Consider the following 21,534-nt stretch of genomic DNA (forward strand, 5'->3'; position numbering starts at 1 on the left):
AATAGTAAAAATTCATTCATTCATTTGTTAGAATCAGACTTGACAAAAACAGTCTGCAGAAACACTTTGATTGACATTCTCTCTTTGTAAGTGTCATCATAAAGATAGGAGTTTTTATCTGTTTAAGTGCATTTTTGTACCAATTTTATACAATTTATTTTTGTTTTCATGAATTGATAAGAGAGAAAAACATTAAACATTAAGCAAACATCTATCGCTTGCAGCTGAAGCCAAAACATTCCTGAAAGTGTTGTCTGTTTAGTGGAGATCTGTCTAGATCAGTCTGTCAGATCAGTGCTTTTTAAGTCTTTCTCTCTGTTGAATTCACCTGTTTGTATGTTACTGTTTAAACACTTTGGGGTTGATAAGATTAGTTTTTTTTTCTCCATGAGGTAAATAATAATAATAATATTAAAATCATAATAAATATATATAGGCCACACCCGAGTGCCTAAGTCTCCCACCAGTGACGATATGTAGCCATATCACACTGCTACGAGTGTGATAATGCATCTATACAACAGTTTGACTGCACAATCGTGCATATAAAAAATACAATTATACACAGAGTCTCAAAACCTTTTGTATGAGGAACCTACTTTCTTTTCCGCCATTCATTCACGTCTGCAGCTGACATCAGAACAGCAGAAACTGTTGCTCATTCACCAGTGTCACTTTAGAGCTAGTGTTTGAAGGATTCTCTAGCGTAATGTCTAAAGTGGTGACAAAACAGCTGATTTTGCTCACATTTTAAGATTATAAGGCTGAACGGCATGAAATGCCATCAGTCTACAGAGATTTCCCAGTTTTTCTCTTTTGCAATTCAGAAGATCACAATAATTAACCCCGAAAAAGCCAAAGCAAAGGAAAAACTAGCAGATTACTATGGTATAAACACAGCAGTACAAAACACAGAAGAGATAGATTGAGTTGCGAGAATGTCCCTTACCTGCTTTATAATCATTTGATCAGCTGTAGTTTGACATTTTCTCCTCTCTGAGCTTATTATTCTGTTACTGTCGCCATCTTGTGGTGGAACATCAACCGTCTTTGCTCTGCTCAGTATGACAGGTGGATGGCCGCGATGAATGCCTGAAATCATATATATTTAAAACAGGGACTATCCTTATAAATAAACTCCATAGTTGCAAACTAAACGACCACATTTCCGATAAAAAAGCCTCAAAAGTACATTATGTTTTCCAACAGCTGCAATATTTGTCGAACTTTAGCGAATTGTTCACTCTTCTGCTCGTAACTCTGTTTGGGTGGAGTAATACGCCACATGGGTGAAGAGGCTGTTCGAGTGCTGATATTGCAGAATATTGCACAGCTACCAGCCAATCAGAATCGGGAACCAGATAGAACTGTTGTATATAAATATCAAATAAAAGAATCCAGTAAAAGAATCCAGTAAAAATATTGTTTAAGGGGGCTAATAAAATTGACCTTTAAATGGTGTTTAAAAAATTAAAAACTGCTTTTATTCTAGCCAAAATAAAACAAATAAGACTTTCCCCAGAAGAAAAATAATATAGGAAATACTGTGAAAGGGGCGATGCAGTGGTGCAGTAGGTAGTGCTATCGCCTCACAGCAAGAAGGTCACTGGTTTGAGCCTGGGCTGGGTCATTTGGCGTTTCTGTGTGGCGTTTGCATGTTCTCCCCGCTTTGTGTGGGGTTCCTTCGGGTGCTCCGGTTTCCCCTAAATTGTCCGTAGTGTATGAGTGTGTGTGGATGTTTCCCAGAGATGGGTTGCGGCTGGAAGGGCATCAGCTGCGTAAAACATATGCTGGATAAGTTGGCGGTTCATTCCCCTGTGGCGACCCCGGCTTAATAAAGGGACTAAGCAGAAAAGAAAATGCATGAATGAATACTGTGAAAAATTCCTCGTTTTGTTAAATATCATCTGGGAAATATCTAAAACAGAAATTCAGAGGAGGGCGAATAAATTTGGCTTCAACTGTTTATGCTATATATAATCTTACTGACCCCACACTTTTGATCCTATATGTGTGTGTGTGCTTTATGTGTGTGTATTGTGTACGCTCTCTGTGTGTTAAATGGTGTCCATCCTCTCAGTTTGATTCTCAGGAAGTTGAGCGTGTGTTATTGGCCAGTGAAGTGTTTGAGAAGGAGGCGAGTCGGCGTTTCTCAGACCGGCCCTGCATCACCACCGTCATCGACATCAACGGCAAAACGGTGTTCGTCACGCGCTTCATTCGCCCTCTAAACCCACCACAGGAGCTGCTGGACGCTTCCCCCAACGGCACACAGGACAGCACGGTTCGCCCTCCACTGACAGACACTCTTATGTCACTCAGTGTTTGTGTCTCACACACTCTTTTGTTTGTCTCTCTCTGCAGGAGTTAGTGGCGCGGTATGTCTCGCTCATCCCTTCTCTTCCAGACAGTGTGTCTTTTGCTGGAGTTTGTGACCTGTGGAGCACTTGTGACGTGAGGACTTTTACTCTGTTTGTTTCTGCTAAGGGCTGCACTATATATTGTTTCATTATCGACATCACAGTGTGCACGTCCAAATTCAAATCAAAATTCATTTAATTCAAATTTTATTTGTCACACACACACACGGTCATAAGGTGCGTCCCAAATCACACACTCATGCACTATTATTATAGTGTCAGTAGAGCGTTCACACTGAAAACTCAAAAAATACTAAGTGCACTTTAAATAGCTGGATGATGCACTTATTCAACCGGTAAAATGGAGTGTGTTGTGTTGGACACATCACACGGCTGCAGCTTTGCCCACGTAGCGGAAGGGGTGCTTTTTGACGCTTATGTTGGATATCTTTATTTATTTTGGATTGAGAAAGCAGTATTCTCCTATGATAGTGACTATAGCGCCTCCCGATGGTGAATGCAGTTATACTCAGGTCAGGTATTATATGGTGCGTTGGTCTTTTATTTCACGGATTTGGCAACCGTCAAACATCATCTGGGAAACGGTTTGAATTTCTGCTTAGAAAAAAAAACATTAATGTTTCATTTGGGACGACACTACATACATACTCAATATCATGCTGTTGAGTGTGTAAGTACATACAGTAAGTGCATAGTTTATACTGTGTGCCATTTGGGACGCAGCTATACACGTAATGATATGCAGTGAAATGCTTATCCAACCACCCATGACCTTAAAAAAAAGGTATAATGAGAAATAAAACAACAGAACATTTCAGATATAGCTAATAGTTATAGATATTGAAAATAAGAACACATTTAAAATATCAATATAGTGTTAGAAAAGAGAACAGAATATGCAATATAAAAATATTAAATGTTTTACACTTTTTTATTATTATATATATATATATATATATATATATATATATATATATATATATATATATATATATATATATATATATATATACACATATAAATATATCAGTTCTGTCTGGTTCTTGAATCTGATTGATTGGCTGATAGCCGTGATATATTTAAGTAATATCAGCACCGGTACAGCCTCTTAACCCTTTGTGTATTACTCCGCCCAGATACAGCCAGCAAGAGGCAGACACTACAGATCTAAAGTTTAAAAGATGCTGCTCAGCTGTTTAACTGTCAGCTTATGATTTGAATCCAACGTGGAAGTAGTTCCTCATACAAAACATGTTTAATTTTGTTTTTATACACACAATTATGCCACCAAACTGTTGTATAAACGCAATATCACACTCGTAGCATTGCGATATGACTGTATATCGGCACTGGTGGGGGCGCCTCCCACCAGTGCCGATATACAGCCATATCGCACTGCTACGAGTGCGATATTGCTCATAAATATATATATATATATATATATATATATATATATATATATATATATATATATATATATATATATATATATATATATATATATATATATTTTATAAGTATATTATATTATCATTTTAAATATATATATATATAGCAAAAAACTGAATATCGCAATCTCATTTTGCACTGAAGTCATGCAGCCCTGTTTCTGCTCGAAAATTGTGACGTTGATGCTAATCTGTGTTTGTTTTTTCTTAGCAATTTTTGACGTTGCTAGCAGGAGATGAGGAGGAACACGCTGTGCTGCTCTGTAACTACTTCCTGTCAATGGGGAAAAGGGCATGGCTAATCATCGGCTCCGCTATTCCTGAGGTCAGTCACACGCCACACAGATAATTTACTATGATAATTGAATTTACTACTTTTAAAGTTCTTGCTTAAACTGAAACTTAAAGTCTACACTGAAGGCTTTAGGTGCTTTTACAGCTCTAGATTGATTTCCGGCCTACTCCTCATTCTCTATTCATATAACCATATATATGCCTATTACATAACCGTAATACACTGCTATAGCCTGCGTTGTTTGTCTGTTGGATCAGATTGCTTTCTCACTACAGCCAACCAATTTAGAGTTTGGTTCAACCAAGCCGAGGCAACCTCATTCAGGCCATCTCAGACCGATTGTTTTGGCATGGATTCGAGTGCAATGTTCACACGTGCCCAAACCAACCGAACTAACGGGGCAAACAAGCGTCTATCCTTAATAACTACTAGCTAGTTTGAGGCCTTTTTTTTCAGTAGCACTTTACTTGAAGGGGTGTTCATAAAACTTTATGAAACCTTTATGACACATGTTGTGAATGTGAATGAGGTTTTATGCATGCTTAACAGTCTTTCGCTCAGTTATGGCATTTAAAATGCAAAGATGACATTGTTTGTTATGACAGCTTGGCATAAATAAGTGCATCATAACCGGACGTTTCATGTGTTTGTGTGTTTGTTTCAGGGCCCTACAGCGTATGTTTTAACGTATGAGCAGAGCCGCTATGTGATCTGGAACGCCAGCACCAGCCAGCATTACGGACAGTATGATGTTTTCTGTCCTTTACAGACCATCGGCTGCCTGATCAACGCAGACAACGTTAGTAAACACACCTGAAACTGACCTTATATGGAGACTACTCTTTGAAAACTAGATCTAATAATCACCAAGAATTGGCTAAAATGTACAATTATTTCAATTTTTTTCATTAGATTTAAAAGAATTCCCTTCTGCTTATTTATTTGAATAGACCAAGGGTTGTCAATCCTGTTCCTGGAGATCGACCTTCCTGCAGATTTCAGTTGCTACCCTTATCAAACACACCTGTCTGTAATTATCAAGTGGATTTCAGGTCCTAATTAATTGGTTCAGGTGGGTTTGATCAGGGTAGGAGCTAAACTGTACAGGAAGGTAGATCTCCAGGAACAGGATTGAGCACCCCTGGAATAGACTATTTATACTGGTTTTTATTATTGAATTGTTTTCTGTATATTTTACTGCTATAATATTTCATCGTGTTTTTACTGTTATGTGGTTAGACTTCTTTCTTCCTAATTACCCAGTGGAGTCTGCAAATCAAATTACATTTACAACTGGTTATTTTATTTGCATAGAAAACAGTGTGCAAGTGTAGGTTTAGTTTTAATAGCTTAAAATAAACCAAAGAAAAAGGTCAAAATATAGAGAATAAGTGATTATACTAAATTTGATTCTGTTCGTAATGGTTTAAATTGGGTAAACAGACAGTGGGTTGAAGGACAAGTGTTAAGATTTAAAATGACATATTTTTGGGCCCTAAAAAAATTCTAGAAAAAACAGCCATTGACTTCCATAATATTTTTTGTTTTTACTGTAGATATCAATGGCAGATTTTTCCCATCATTCGTTTTGTGCTCAACAAAATAAAGAAACTCTTTAAGGTATAGAGCCACTTGAGTGTGGGTAAATGGTGAACTATCCTTTAAATGTTTAAATTTAGTCTTATATTAAATATTTTAATGATTATTTTTGTATAAATAATTAAAATAATCAAAGGTAAAGAGGACACGTTCTGACTGAGGCTTTATTATGCTAATATTAAAACCCCACGCAGATTTTTTTTTTCAAATTGTTGGCATGGAAGTTTAATATAGTTTGCCTTTGATTTGTCTTTTGTTAAATGATTTATGTATAAATATTTAATTGACATGCATTTAAAAATGTGTGTGTGTGTGTGTGTGTGTGTCAGGTGTGGTTTAATATCCAGCCGTACGCTGCACCGGTGAGAATGAGTTTCGACATCTCCAAGCCAAACCTCTGGAAGCCGTTTTTCTCGCGAGCGTTTCCTGATCCCGGCCTCTCGAGCGTACAGGTACTGTTCAGCCAATCACAGGCCTTCGTTTAGCATTCTCACCTTTAACCCTGAATCTCCCAGAGAATTATCTGGATCATCAAAAACGGCTTTCTGAAGTAAATCTGGTGTGTAGTAATTTAAGTTAAATTCCGTGTGGGGGTGTTGATTTTGAGTGATGTCTTTTCAGCCGGATGCGCTGGTGTACAGACGGACCGACAGAACAGCTGCTGTTGAGTTACAAGACAGGTCAGTTAATAATCTACTTGTTTTGAAAACTATTGCGTCAATCTAACTGAGGATTTGTCATGCTGTCCTGGGAGAGAACCCTGAGTTCTGAGATACTTAAGCCCAGGGCTCCTGCCTGGTCAATGAGCATGTAAGAGAGTACAACATCAGGTAGGTCTCGAGAGCTCCCCCTGGAAAAGGAGGAAAGAAGATAGGGTGGACGGGGGTATTCTTCAAAATTGAAGATAATGCAGGTAAAACAAATTGAACTATTTATTGGAGGCTTGGATTCAACTGATTGGTATATCGATAATTGTTGATGTGGGACCAGCTGTGATCAATCATAGCACCTGATTCTTTTGAAATGATTATTAAGAAAAGATTCTCACAGGTGTGACAGCAGAAGGGTTGCAAATCCTCACAATCCAATCAATTTATGAAAACGCCTGCATTTTCCCACAGTACATGCAAGTAGCACAGAACACAATGGAAATGTGTCAAGGGGACCCTAAAACATGACAGACCCGGCTATTTAGCTTACAGTTATTTAGACTAATGAAATTAAAACAAAAAAAACTCAGCTTTCAAAGATCACCTTCACTGAGCGATAGTCCTGGCACAATCAACAAATCCCAGCCAGGGTCCGTCACATAAATGTGCTTGCGTTAAGAGGATTTGCAGCACATCTGCGGTCTAACCGATGAGGATCTTTTCTTAATTTGCTGGTGTTTTTTGCAATTGCTTGTGCTTTCTTAAACTGCAGCATGTTCACTCGTTCAGCTCACTCGGCCACCGTTGTATTCTCTTTGAAGTTGCATGTGTTGCTCAGCTGACGTTCCCTCACACTAAATGAAAGTTTAGGTGTTTTTAACTGGCCATATTGTGGCTTTAAACTAGGGGTGCCTAAGTTCAGTTCTGGAGGACCAGAGAATTTAGCTCCAACTTGTTTCCACACACCTGTCAGGAAGTTTCCAGTGTACCTAGTAAGATCTTGATAAGCTTGTTCAGGTGTGTCTGATTGGAGTTGGAGCTCAACTCTGCAGGACACTAACGCTCCATTCACACGGGGCATCAGCGTCAACGCTTCCCATTCACTTAGAATGGGTGATGTCAGGCGTTGCCGAACTGCATTGTGGATCTGTCGACGCCGCTTGCTCGCTGCAGAAGATGGGACTAGCTCAACTTTTCAAGCGCAGACGAAAGCGTCAGCCAATCAGATCGCTGTATGCAAATACACCAGCTAGACAATGGCCTATTACTGACTGAATTTCATTGGCTGACGCTGCTATGATGATCGCTTCAGCCCCAACTTCAGACACGCCTTCAGTCAAGCGTTGACGCTGAAGCCCCGTGTGAATGGGGCGTAAGGGCTCAGGACTGAGCTTGGTAACACTATCAGTGCTGTTAATGCAACCTCATGAAATTAAAGAGGAAGTCTTTCACCTGAAGATTTCAGGGCTGCTTAAACCTACAGTATAGCCAGCTGTGGGAATCTTATGAATTCAGGTAACTGTGTCTCTGCTGTGCTGTAGGATCGAGAAGGTTTTGCGGGAGAAGCTGATGGAGTGGCGTCCTCGTCACCCTACGCGCTGGAACAGATACTGCATCTCTACATTACGCCAGTTTCTGCCCAAACTAGAGCTGAGCGGAGGACGAGAGGTGGCGGAGGAGCATCGCCTCGAGCTGCAGAGCCTTCTGGGAGAATACAGGGTTAGTCACACATCACACTGAGGCCCTGTCCACACGAACATGGGTACTTTTTAAAACTGCATTTTTTTCTATGCGGATTGTCCACATGAAAACACAGTGTCAAGTGACTGAAAATGAAACTTTGCCTTGGGTGATTTTCCGAAACTCCGGGTACAGTGTGGTTGTGTGGACACTACAACTGGAGGTTTCTCCTCATAGCATCATAGTGTGCACTGTTTTCTCCTTTCTGATTGGCCAGAATGGCTGAGTTCACACCAAATGCAGAGAAGCGAATAAGGCAACTTCCACACATTCACGGCAAACGCATCGTGTATTTCGCTTTGTTCGACCGCAGGATACTGATCTGCCTTTGTTCTCATGTTTGCATTGATTTGTATGCAAATACTTAACTCCAGCATAAAAGCGTCATTATCGCCACCTGTTGGTTCGGCGTGTACATAACATGCATCACAGTTTTTGCATTTTCATGTGGACGTAATATTTTTTTTAAAAAAACGAAATAAAAACGTTTATAAATATACTCGTGTACATGTGGACACGGCCTTAGACCCACCTGGTATTGAGGTGCGTTTTCATCGATCTGATTACAAGTGGACAAATTACCGTTCACATCTGGCATTTAAATGGGTTTCTTTTGACCACTTCCGGTAACTGCTTCTCTGATGACGAGGGTGTGTGGGTGGGGTGTTGGATTCCTCTCATTAACACTGTGAAAGCTAGCGCAATTTTCAGAATTTACAAAGCAATGTAAATCTTATTAAAAGTAGACTACTGGAACTACTAAAACCAGGCCCGGATTGGCTAATCAGGAGGACCGGGAGAATTCCCAGTGGGCCGGTCCGTTATTTGGCCACGAGGGCCGGTGTCCCTAGCTGCTTGCACTCTCAGCAGTCGCACTTTTTACATTTATTTATTTATTTATTTGACCATATCCACACTATTTTTATTCATTATTCTGCCGCAGTTTTGCTCTTCTTATTTATTTTCTCGCAGCCCCGTGAGCAAAATGCAGCCTGCAGGTTAATGATGATGTAACTATCATTCCAACCCAAACATCGGCACCTTAGTGAATATTAATTAATATTAATGAATTTTACACCTGCTCAGTAAAAATCAGATGACTCACAACATTAATAAATTTGACATAACTTGATCAGAAATCTAAAAAGTGTAGAAAAAGACTAGACATCAATAGCAGCAGATAACAGTGCAATACTTATTTTATATCCCGAACACAACATCCTAACAATGCCATCTTGGTCTAGTGGTTAGCACGTTGCGTTACGACCATAGACTGTAAAATATATGGACGTAGTATCCGTGACGTCACCCATAGGTTTCTGAAGAGCGCAAAAAAAGCCACAAGTAGGCGCGGCCAACCGTCGCCATTTTGTTCACGCGTCATCACACTCACGGCGGGATACCAAACAAGGGCAAAGAGGCGGAGAGTGGGCGGAGCTACAGACACCTGCTGGCATTTAGCTTGGACCTGGTTCAGACACACTTTACTTTGGGAGAATGCTTAATACTTTATCACCTGCGACTCGTTTGTATTCTGACCACTTGTGCTTGGTTGTACACTACATCAATAAAGTGTTTAGACTTTTAAAAACACTGCTGTAATACATTAAGCACCTAAACATTGTTCTTATGACGTTTTTCAACAGGAGGAAAACGCGAATTACTTCCAAACACTTCAGATATAGTCTGTGTTAGTTAATGTAAGACTATTGATGAAATCTAGCATAACACTGTATGACAACGCTTCAGATGACTGATCTAGAGCCTACAGCTCATCAATCTGACAGATTCTGCAGTGCATTACAGCTCTAAATATAAATATAAACGATAAATGATCTTAAATAAAACAAATACATGTACAGAGATGGTATATAAGTATATAACTTTACTCACATGGGAAACGGAGGCCACGTGAATGGTTTGTGAGCACAATTAAGTGCACTCAGCATGCCATGCCATCTAATAATTGTAGGAAACAAGTCCAAAAGGCAACTGACTGTGTAAAGCCACATAAAACAACACAGAAATACGATAAATATGCCGAGTTCAGTGGCTAATCTGCAGGATTCAGCTGAGGTGACGTGACGGCGACCAACGAGACCTAGCTGTCACTCAAGTGGCCACGCCCTTAATTATGCAAACTTAATATAACTTAATATAAGGGAAACGGATGAGTTATAAAAAAATTCACCCCCTCACAGTTGTCATGAAGGGTAATATTAGCTGTGTTAACCAAAATCTTTTTTTGTAGCAGGCTGTAAACACCTTTTTTTCTGCTGTAAAGTTGGCCAGTCTAACAGTGGGCTCAATTGAAATTTGCTCTGTTTTGGAGTCAGGAGTAGCCAGGACTAGCGGAATTTGGGATGAATTGCAGTTTTAGTTACTTCCGTATTGGCTTCCTGAGAGAGAGCGGGAGGTTGCCGCTTGGTTACGACCCCGTCGATCCGATACTGTTTAGGTTACATAATAAGGGGTACATATTTTTTGTGTGTGTGTGAAGACTGTTACAAAGGACTGGATATCTATAAAGAATTAATGTTCTCATATTTATGAAAAACATTTGAAGTTCTGAAGCAGCTGTGTCCTTGAAAAAGACGTGCTTGTGTCATTAGAAACTGAATTGGAAATAACGTTATTTTAATATAGTCAGTCGTCGACTGAGGTGGGCTGGTCTAAGGCTTGAAACTCCAGAGCTAAAAAGGAGTCCCACTCCGGCCCTGACTAAAACGCTTTATAAATAGTGTTGGGGAAAGTTGCTTTAGAGAGTAATGCATTACAATATTGAGTTACTCCCCAATAAAGAATTTAGTTGCAGTAAAGTAAGTAATGCATTAGGGTGCTTTTGAATTACTTTCAAGAGTTCACACTTAGATATGCTTAGCATATTATTATTAGCAGATTTGGCATGCTGTCCCGGGAGAGAGCCCTGAGCTCAGAGATAGAGCCCAAGGCCCCTGCCTAGTCAATAAACATATACGGCGTGTGCAGATTCCGTGTGGGCCTAATCATAACTAAGCAACACAACTGTCTATTATTGAGGAAGTAGTATGTGCCAAAGTTTGCATAATAAGCTGTTACACACTCAAAAAAGTATGTACTTTTTCTTTACACAAAACAGACATACTTTTAAAACGGAGCATAAGTATGGGGTTTGGGACACAGCATATTTTCCCTGCGGATTTTTGCTTTTCTTACCTACTGTACTGTTGGACCTCTTTTCTCATTGTCCTCTTTCAGATATCTGGGTTTCCGCTGCACCTTCCTTTCTCAGAGCTTCGCCCGATCATTGAAGCCGTTCACAGCACAGGGGTTCACAAGGTCGAGTCCCCAAATGTCGAGTTCGCCCTGGCCGTGTATGTTCACCCGTACCCCAGTAATGTGCTCTCCGTTTGGGTCTACATCGCCTCTCTGGTCAGTGCATACTAGATCTGAACACATGACATTTAAATATGTGTATATTCAATAGAGATTTGTGAATAGGGAGTGTTGCTGGGCCTGCCGGTGTGTTTTAGCAGCTCTATTACTAGATTTTTTATTTATTTTTAAAGGAACTGTGTCTATAGTGATAAATATGGGTGTATGAATTTAACATTTTCTACGCTTTTTATTCCATTTTACATGGCTGTACTTAAATGGGATGTATGAAATGACTTTGAACTGTGTTTTAGTAGTGTTATGTAGTTTTTATGTAATGTCTGTTTTTACTTTATTAAAATGATGAGATTTGTATTACTGTTTGAATGTTTGGGATCAGTTTTATTCAATTAAAAATGTACTGAAATGTGTTTAATACTTTATATAAAAGGCTTTTTTGGTGACGCCAGCTTAAAGACGCCTCTCATGGAGAATGACGTCACATGCATTGCTCAGGTGTGAGTTTCTCAATAGTGTAACTTTTGATGGTTCTGTGAGCCTCGTCTGTCAAATCTGAGCTTTATTCTGTATTCTCTATTGGATTCGGGTCAGGTGATTGGCTGGGCCATTCTACAGCTTGATTTTCTTTCTCTGAAAGCATTTAAACTGCAGAAGATGCCGTCTGACAACGAGGGGAAAACGCCTCACAGCAGCTGTTTTCCATCCTATTAGATCGCATTTCTTTAAATGATCAGTCCAGGAGATGCTGCTGATGGACAACAGTATTAGTTCACAGTATTAGCTTTCTCTGAAAGCTCGGCTGTGTTTTGGATCATTGTCTTGCTGAAATGTCCACCCTGGCTTCATCTTCATCCTCCTGCTGATGTAGATGTTGGACTGAAGCAGCTGATATTCATCTACACTGAGGAAGGGCAGAGGGTTGCTACTAAGAGATTACAGCTGCTGTCTGGGCTATCACTGTCTTTCTACACCTCTCTTTCTATGTGTTCAATACTTTTCCCAGCGTCATTTCATTTTATTGGGCATTACTTAATTTGTAAACTAATTAGATTTGTTTTCTTTTTATATATATAGATTTCTTTAGTTGTTTTCATCATCTGCTGAACATTTCAAGTCAACAGCACCCTTAAAAAAATTTGTTTTCTCAGAAAAATGGTGACGTGTTCAGTACTTACTTCCTCACTGTATCTGTAGTGTATCGTTGTGCCTGACCTCAGTTTTGAAGAACGTTGTTTATTCCCTGAGGAGAAAATGTGAAGAAACCTTCAGTATGTTTTCAAAACACAATCAGCTCTTTACTGGGAGAAAATCAAAGATAGCGTGATTCGTCATGAAAGAGCTCTTTACTAACACAACCTGTGCTGGAAGCTCATTTCATAACCTCATCCATAATCTCTGCCATTTTTCTATTATATAAACACAAAAGGCAGTGACTTTTCCACAGATGGGTTGCAGCTGGAAGGGTATCCACTGTGTAAAACTAGACTGGATAAGTTGACGGTTCATTCCACTGTGGCAACCCCAGATTAATAAAAGGACTAAGCAAAAATGAAAATGAATGAGTGAATGAAAAGGCAGTGACACTTTAGCTGAAGTAGTTTTTTTACCAGGGAGAGACAGAATCTTATGTCTGTGCAGAATGTTCCACAAAGTATGCAGATTATGTGTGGAATGTGGTATGTGTATATAAATATTCATACATATGTTTCACTGCAGACAATAATACACAAAATATTCAATGTTTTGTCTGGTCAACTTCATTTCATTCGTAAAAACACATTTGCAGTTTAGGGCAGTAATCAGGTAAACTGGTGAAATAGTGATGTGTAACAGGTGATGTCAGCAGGTGATTGTAATTATGATTTGGTGCAAAAGCAGCATCAAGAAAAGTCTAGTCCTTTAGGAGCAAAGCTGGGCTGAGGATCGCCAGTTTGCCAACAAATACGTGAGAAAACGATTGAAATGTTTAAACACAATGTCCCTCAAAGGAAGAGGAAGACGTTTGGATATTTCACCTTCAACTGTGCAGAACATCATGAAAAGATTGAAGGAATCTATTTTCATTTAAAATGTGTAAATTACATGTAAAAAAAAAAAAAAAACGGTAACACTTTATAATAACTACACACTAAATCATTCATTAAGCATTAGCAAATAGTGAACTCATTATCTGTTAAGCATTAACTCTACATTAATAAACGTTAGTAAGCAGCTACAAATACTGTATTCTTGACTTATTAGCACATTTAAAATGTGTTTAATAATTGTGTTTTCATACTTAGTAAATTATTTATTTTTCATTACTAAATTAAGTATCACATTATTTACAAACTGTTTGTATTTAAGAGTAGTTGAGGGTTTTCAGGACAAATCAAAATGAGTTAGTAAACGATTAATAAACTATTGAAATCAACATTTATATGTCTTATTATTCAGGCATATATTAATGGTCACTATGTGTGTTAATAAATGCTTTATTAACTCAACTTCACCTAGTTTTGTGACCTAATCTAAAGTGAGGACTGTTCATGCTTTATAAATCCTTTATAAATGACAAATAAAGGCTCAGTTAAATTCTAAACAGGAAAAAAGACATTATTCATTCCTATTCATTTAAAGATACACAAATGAAACTGCACTTCAAATAAAAAATAAAGCTTTGAAACCTGATCTAAAATAAAATCACTGTAGAGTTCAAACATTGCATCTTATTAAATTGTTTAATTATTATATTGTTGTTTCATCCAGTTTTGTTGTATTTTGACACTCCTGTTATTCAGCAATGTTTAAACTTTACAGTAATTTTACATTTTAGAAAAGAGTGCGAAGATTATAGCTCATTTGATTCTGAGCCTTTATTTGTCATTTATAAGGGACTTATAAAGCATGAATAGTCCTCACTTTAGATTAGGTCACAAAACTGCATGAAGTTGAGTTAATAAAGTATTTATTAACATATTAGTTAACTATTAGTATATGCCTGAATAATAAGACATATAAACGTTAATTTCAATAGTTTATTAATCATTTACTAACTCATTCTGAATGATCCTAAAAACCCTCAACTACTCTTAAATACTACTGGTTAGTAAATAATGCGATACTTAATTTAGTAATGAAAAATAAATCATTAACATAGTATGAAAATACAATTATTAACCACATTATATAGATGCTTATAAGTCAAGAATAGTGCATTTGTAGCTGCAGTTATAAACTGCTTACTAACGTTTATTAATGAAGAGTTAATGCTTAACAGATAATGAATTCACTATTTGCTAATGCTTAATAAATGATTTATAGTGTGTAGTTATTATAAAGTGTTACCAAAAAACATCAGAGTACAGACTCACTGCGTTTGGGATTATTGTTGGGTTACAGCACATTTTCTCCACTAGATGTCTCCGGTACATCATATGGATTTCATTTATCAGCTGGAAACACATCTGAATCAAATCAGACTATCAGACACACGACCTGCATTCACGATTACAGGAATGATAACAGGAGGAAACTAACAAAGGCTCAACTATAGATGATCTAATACAGTATATCACACACAGATGGGTTAAATAGCAACAGTCTAACAAGCATTTCACTCACTGACTGGCATAACAGCATGCCTGCAGTTTGACAGCGGCTTTACATGTTTTGTGTAAGATTAATGCCATTCAAGATATTTTATATTATCAGAATTTATTTTGATGTTCTGTTTGTTGAATGTAAGTTACATTGCATCTACCTGCCAATTAATTCTCATTAGAGTATAAGTAGACTGTTAGGTTGGGGTTAGTGTAAGCTGACATGTACTTGCAAACTTTCTTATAGTCAGTTAAATGTTTGTTGCAGGAGCAGTATCAGCAGATATTAAGCAGACAGTCTACTAATACTCAAACGGACCATCAAAAAATACCAAAAATAATATAATATTACAAAAAGCCTTCACAGCAAACGCGTCCGTTACTTGAAAGTTCATCTGCTTTCAACTATTTTTTGTAGGTAACACAAAGTATAACTTAATATTTTGAGTCAGTTTGACTGATGTTTCAAGAGTTCACACCTAGCTGATGGCTGATTACAAGCAAGTTTGGCGTGCTGTCCCGGGAGAGAGCCCTGAGCTCAAAAGCTCCTTGAGCCCTGGGCTCCCTCCTATTTGCAGGGCGAGAGGGGAACCTTGAGCTCAGGTAGATCTCGACCACTCCCCCCTTGATAAGAGCTGATGACTAAAATGAATGCTATGAAGAGATATGCTGCAGGATGAGAGATTGACTGTAGTGTTAAATTTAGATTGATCAATTCACTTGTTCTGCATGTTTTTGGAATGTTGGAGGAAACCCGAGGACCCGGGGAAAACCCACGTGAGCACAGGAAGAACATGCAAACTACACACAGAAACGACCGCCGGCCTGTTAAAGGACTAGAACCACTTGCTGTGAGGCAACAGTGCTAACCACTGTGCCACCGTGCCGCTCTATAAAGAGAAAGGTGGAGGAGTAGGGGTGGAAGGGGGGATTCTTCAAATTGAAGATGACTAGTGAGAAACCCTAGCTCTTCCCTGCTGAAAAATCCAGCTTAAACCAGCCTAGGCTGGTTGGCTGGTTTTAGCTGGTCGACCAGGCTGGTTTTAGAGGGGTTTTGGCCACTTCCAGGCTGGTTTCCAGCCATTTCCAGCCTGGTCTTAGCTGGTCAGGCTGGGAGATGACCAGCTAAAACCAGCTTGACCAGCCTAGCCAAGCTGGGAGTCCAACCAAAACCAGCTATATCCAGCTTAAACCAGGCTGTTCAAGCTGGTTTTAGCTGGATTTGGCTGGTCATTTTCCAGCCTGACCAGCTAAGACCAGGCTGGAAATGGCCAAACCCCCTCTAAAACCAGCCTGGTCAACCAGCTAAAACCAGCCTAGGCTGGTTTAAGCTGGATTTTTCAGCAGGGTTTATAGTGGGTTAGGAATGGCCTGATTGGTGGATCATACATGCTAATCCAGAACCAGCCGTGTTCAATCATACTCACATGATCCTCTCGAAAATTTGATTCAACTAAAAAATGAAGGCAGTAATCTTTTTTTTACTGTGTAGTTTAAAATATTTTAATGTATAAGCAATAGAATGTTTGAATTTTGACCATTGGACGCTGGTGACATTAACACAATGCTGCCACACAACTGTGTTTAAACCCTTCATAAAAGTGATTTTTCCATCATAGGTCCCCTTTAAATCTCCAGTTTAGGACACGGTGTTAGCATTAAGGACATACTGTTCCCTGGCACCTGATCAAACTCAGAGTTATGAAAATGAAATAACCCTGTTGCTGTCATTAATCTTCTATAAGAACCACAGAGCTTCTCTCTTTCATGTCTGTTTGGACACAAATAAGTATTGTTGATGGTGGCGATGCTGTTTCACTCAGGAATGTACGAATGCAGCGCAGGCATTATCTAGACATGTCAGTGAGACGAGAAAGACAGCTGGCACAAACAGCCCACGGAGGACATTTTCAACAGGAGATGATGCTCTAGGATAGTTTTTAACAGAAGATGGTGCAATAGGCTAGTTTTTAAATGCAGATGGTGCTCTAGGATAGTTTTGAACTGCAGATGTGGTGCTCTATGCTACTTTTTAACTGCAGACGGCACACTAGGCTAGTATTTAACTGCAGATGGTGCTATGCTAGTTTTTACCATCAGATTTTAGCAGCAGAAGTTGGTCTAGGCTAGTTTTTAACTGCAGATGGTACTCTATGCTAATTTTTAACAGCAGACGGCACTCTATGCTAGTTTTTAACATCAGATTTCAGCAGCAGACGTTGGTCTATGCTAGTTTTTAACAGCAGACGGCACTCTATGCTAGTTTTTACCATCAGATTTTAGCAGCAGAAGTTGGTCTAGGCTAGTTTTTAACTGCAGATGGTACTCTATGCTAATTTTTAACAGCAGACGGCACTCTATGCTAGTTTTTAACATCATATTTTAGCAGCAGACATCGGTCTAGGCTAGTTTTTTTAAAGCAGGTGATGCTGTGGGCTAGTTTTTAACAGCAGATGGTGATCTAGACTAGTTTTTAATGGCAGACGGTGCTCTAGGCAGCTTTTTAACCATCTATTCAAAAGCTCACTAGGTAGAGCACTTGTGCATTTGACTGCGTCATGAAAGTCAGCTTTCACATCACGAGATTAATGTAAACACAGCAGTTAACAATTCTCTGCTAAAAAATCCAGCTTAAACCAGCCTAGGCTGGTTGGCTGGTTTTAGCTGGTCGACTAGGCTGGTTTTAGAGGGGGTTTGGCCACTTCCAGGCTGGTTTCCAGCCATTTCCAGCTTGGTCTTAGCTGATTAGGCTGGAAAATGACCAGCTAAATCCAGCTAAAACCAGCTTGACCGGCCTGGTTTAAGCTGGACATAGCTGGTTTTGGCTGGGCTCCCAGCCTGCTAGGCTGGTCAAGCTGGTTTTAGCTGGTCATCTCCCAGCCTGACCAGCTAAAACCAGGCTGGAAATGGTTGGAAACCAGCCTGGAAGTGGCAAAAACCCCTCTAAAACCAGCCTGGTTGACCAGCTAAAACCAGCCAACCAGCCTAGGCTGGTTTAAGCTGGATTTTTCAGCAGGGAATTTGATTCCAAGTATTAATTTGCTTGACATTTCACACTGTAAAATTCAAGCCGTTTTTATTATGCTTGTCTTGTTTACTGTCGGTTGCTAGGTTACCACTTCACTTCTAAAATTAAACAGTGTGTAAAAGGTGTTTGTCTACGTCATCTTGATGTACCATGCTGTTGCTATAGTGATCTTAATGGTTACCAGACTGTTGGCCTATTGGTTTATTGTGTTTGTACTCAGAAGTGTGAAATTCAGAGTTCCCAGTAGATCTTTTAAAGGTACTGTAAAGTGCTTAGAACAGTGCTTTTTTATTCAATGTTTGACACAATCTCAACTAAAATAAATATCTATATCTATAATCTATAGAGTCCATCATCAAATTTCTAGAATATTCTGGTATCTAAAGATTATTTGATTCTCTCTTTTATCAATAAAGTGCACATATGAAGTTTCATTTAGAAAAATTACTTACAGTAAAACCATCTATGCATCAAAACTACCCAACGAAAGAGGCATCTTTAGGTTTCTCAAAAATGAGTTTGATGAGCAGTTCCACCGAGAGCCAAACGGAGGCAGCAGTGAGCTAGAGTTACAAACGGCAGATCTTTATATTAATTCATTTGAATGCTGCTTCTGTGTTTGCATGAATGTGTGTGAATGTCATTCCACTAGACGGCTGTGTGCATATGTGTGTGTGTGTGTGTGTGAGGTTGTAGATTATCCTGCCGAAGGCGTCATTGAGATGTTGCGGTCATGCGTGAAGTCAGATGGTGAAAGCCGGCATTGTGTGAGTGGAGGCTGAAACTCTGACTCTAAATCTGGGCTTGAGAAGGAACAAACTCACTCTGAAGAGAGCATGTCTCTCTGCTGAGCGCGGTGTTCAGGTCACGCTGATGAGCGGACTCTACACCACAGCAAACCGTGACCGGACGCATGAAGGAAACAGAATGGTGCTTTGGCTGTGCTGAGGTTGGAAAGTCCCCCGGATAATGGACAGCAGCATTAAATACAGCCATGATCAGATCACATCTGCCCTATAACTGAACCTCACGCTGAGCCCAGCCAAGCAAACTACTTTGTTGACACTGGTGTTTCCTCAGTGGATGTGTTTGGTTTGTTTAGTTGTAACTTTCATTCATTCATTCATTTTCTTGTCGGCTTAGTCCCTTTATTAATCCGGGGACGCCACAGCGGAATGAACCGCCAACTTATCCGGCACATTTTTGCGCAGCGGATGCCCTTCCAGCCGCAACCCATCCCTGGGAAACATTAGGCTATTATTTGTGCATAAACACACCGTTTGTTTGAAAACAAAATTTTTTTGTCATCTTTACTGCAAACTTAAATGAGCGATTATATCCTTAAATGTGGAGGGGGGCCTTACAAAAGTGGGTCTCAGGCAAAAAAAAAAAAAGGTTGGGAACCACTGATGTGATTTAAAGCTTTAAATAATCGAGCTCCTGTTTATCTAACCAACCTTCTGTCTCGCTACAATCCAGCTCGCTCTTTAAGATCTCAAAACTCAGGGCTTCTAGTAGTACCTAGAATAGCAAAGTCTACTAAAGGAGGTCGAGCCTTAATGTTTATGGCTCCTAAACTACGGAATAGCCTTCCTGATAATGTCCGAGGCTCAGACACAATCTCCCAATTCAAAACTAGATTAAATACCTGTCTGTTTAGTAAAGCATACACTCAGTGCATCATTTAGCGGGTTCCACACAGATTTCTGCATCTGGTTTATATACACTATGAACAGCAGCTACGCTAATTATTCTCTTTATTCCCAAATTCCACCTGGGGATACTCATCTCGAAGTCCACAGGCTATGCAGAGTCACTGATTGATCCAAGACCAGAGACGAGATGATCCCATGGATTCCATTATCCTGGACCAGGCTGTATCCTGAGCAGCTGCTGTGGTGGTCATGGGGGACTGGAGAGCATGAGACTGATTCCTGTGATGCTCCAGGGACAGACGAGTCTTCGCTGAGGCCCAGCTTCCAGCCTCCACCGCTGAGACTACAGCTCTGCACAAGACATTTGGCCAGCGGAGAAATTATAAAAGTCATGCCCAACTTAATTATGCTGGTTGGCTGGTTTTAGCTGGTCGACCAGGCTGGTTTTAGAGAGGTTTTGGCCACTTCCAGGCTTGTTTCCAGCCATTTCCAGCCTGCTCTTAGCTGGTCAGGCTGGGAGATGACCAGCTAAAACCAGCTTGACCAGCCTAGCCAAGCTGGGAGTCCAGCCAAAACCAGCTATGTCCAGCTTAAACCAGGCTGGTCAAGCTGGTTTTAGCTGGATTTGGCTGGTCATTTTCCAGCCTGACCAGCTAAGACCAGGTTGGAAATGGCTGGAAACCAGCCTGGAAATGGCCAAACCCCCTCTAAAACCAGATCATTACCCAACTGAGTTCTCTCAAGGTTTTTTCTTTACTTTTGCCAATTGGTGAAGTTTTTTTTCCCTCTCCGCTGTCACCACTAGCTTACATGGTTGGGATCTGTAGACCTGCGCATTGATGGATTGCTCTCCAGTGTCTAGACCCTCAGTAGTGATTATTAATCCACACTGAACTGAGCTGAACTGAATTCAGGCTGCTTTCACACCTGTGAATCGATTCAGTTTTTCCAAAACAGAGATTACAAATGTTACATTGTTGCTCTTGGAGCGGTTCACTTCCACACTGCAAAGTTTCTAATCACCAAAGGAGCTAAAACAAGTCACGTGTGGGTAAACTCTCCTCACATTGGTCAGAGTGTCAGGGTTTATTTTGCAGAGTCCCGCTCAGCTGTCAGGAGAGGTGGTGGTTTGGTGGTGTTTGACAAGGTGCGCACGACGTGTCTGAAGAGTGAGGAGAGATGCGGTGGGGAGGGGTGAGAAGAGTGCGCGACTTAGCCTATTTGAGGAGCGGGAGGGAGACGCGAGATTACCGGGAGATTATCACTCGTTTGCGGGCATCCGGAGACTCGCGAAACTTCCCGCCCTACTCGTAATTCTCTCTTCATAGAGCCGTAAGCCTATTACATATCCATAAAACACTGTGATATAACCGCGCTCAAATCGTATCGCTTTCTCACTGCAATCAATCTGCTCCAGAGTTCGTTTAAATCGAGCCGAGACCACCTCATTCAAGCGATCTCAGAGCGATTGATTTGGCGCGGATCCGAGAGCGATTGGTGGTTTCACATATGCCAAACGAACCGCGCTAACTGGGCAAACGAGACAGGTTCTGAAGCAAAAGTGTAGGTGTGAAAGCACACCTAAACACTAAAAATCTGAACTACTCTTCCAATTTACCATGACCTTTTATGTGAAGCTGCTTTGACACAATCTACTTTGTAAAAGCGCTATACAAATAAAGCTGAATTGAATTGATGTACAGTACATGAATCAATCAAAAAGCAAGCTAATTATTATGCATAAGCGGAACTGATTATTTTTACATCAGCTTCTGTCCACTT

General features: G+C 39.9%; 1 protein-coding gene across 20 annotated transcripts in view; it reads left to right on the plus strand.

The window, feature by feature from the left end:
- Nucleotides 1–11,842, plus strand: part of cc2d2a (coiled-coil and C2 domain containing 2A) — a 62,735-nt gene extending 50,893 nt beyond the window's left edge. For all 20 annotated transcript variants that reach the window (XR_012398922.1, XR_012398920.1, XR_012398921.1 and 17 more), the window contains 8 exons: nt 2,081–2,284; nt 2,365–2,454; nt 4,041–4,154; nt 4,789–4,923; nt 6,053–6,175; nt 6,345–6,403; nt 7,915–8,092; nt 11,351–11,842. Coding sequence is in view for 17 of the 20 variants with exons in the window: in XM_073939665.1 (XP_073795766.1) it covers nt 2,081–2,284; nt 2,365–2,454; nt 4,041–4,154; nt 4,789–4,923; nt 6,053–6,175; nt 6,345–6,403; nt 7,915–8,092; nt 11,351–11,539 (1,092 nt within the window). In the remaining 3 variants the exon portion in view is untranslated. The remainder of the gene's footprint in view (nt 1–2,080; nt 2,285–2,364; nt 2,455–4,040; nt 4,155–4,788; nt 4,924–6,052; nt 6,176–6,344; nt 6,404–7,914; nt 8,093–11,350) is intronic.
- The last annotated feature ends 9,692 nt before the right edge of the window (nt 11,843–21,534 follow it).

This window comes from Danio rerio, chromosome 23, assembly GCF_049306965.1.
Source record: "Danio rerio strain Tuebingen ecotype United States chromosome 23, GRCz12tu, whole genome shotgun sequence".
Taxonomy (NCBI): domain Eukaryota; kingdom Metazoa; phylum Chordata; class Actinopteri; order Cypriniformes; family Danionidae; genus Danio; species Danio rerio.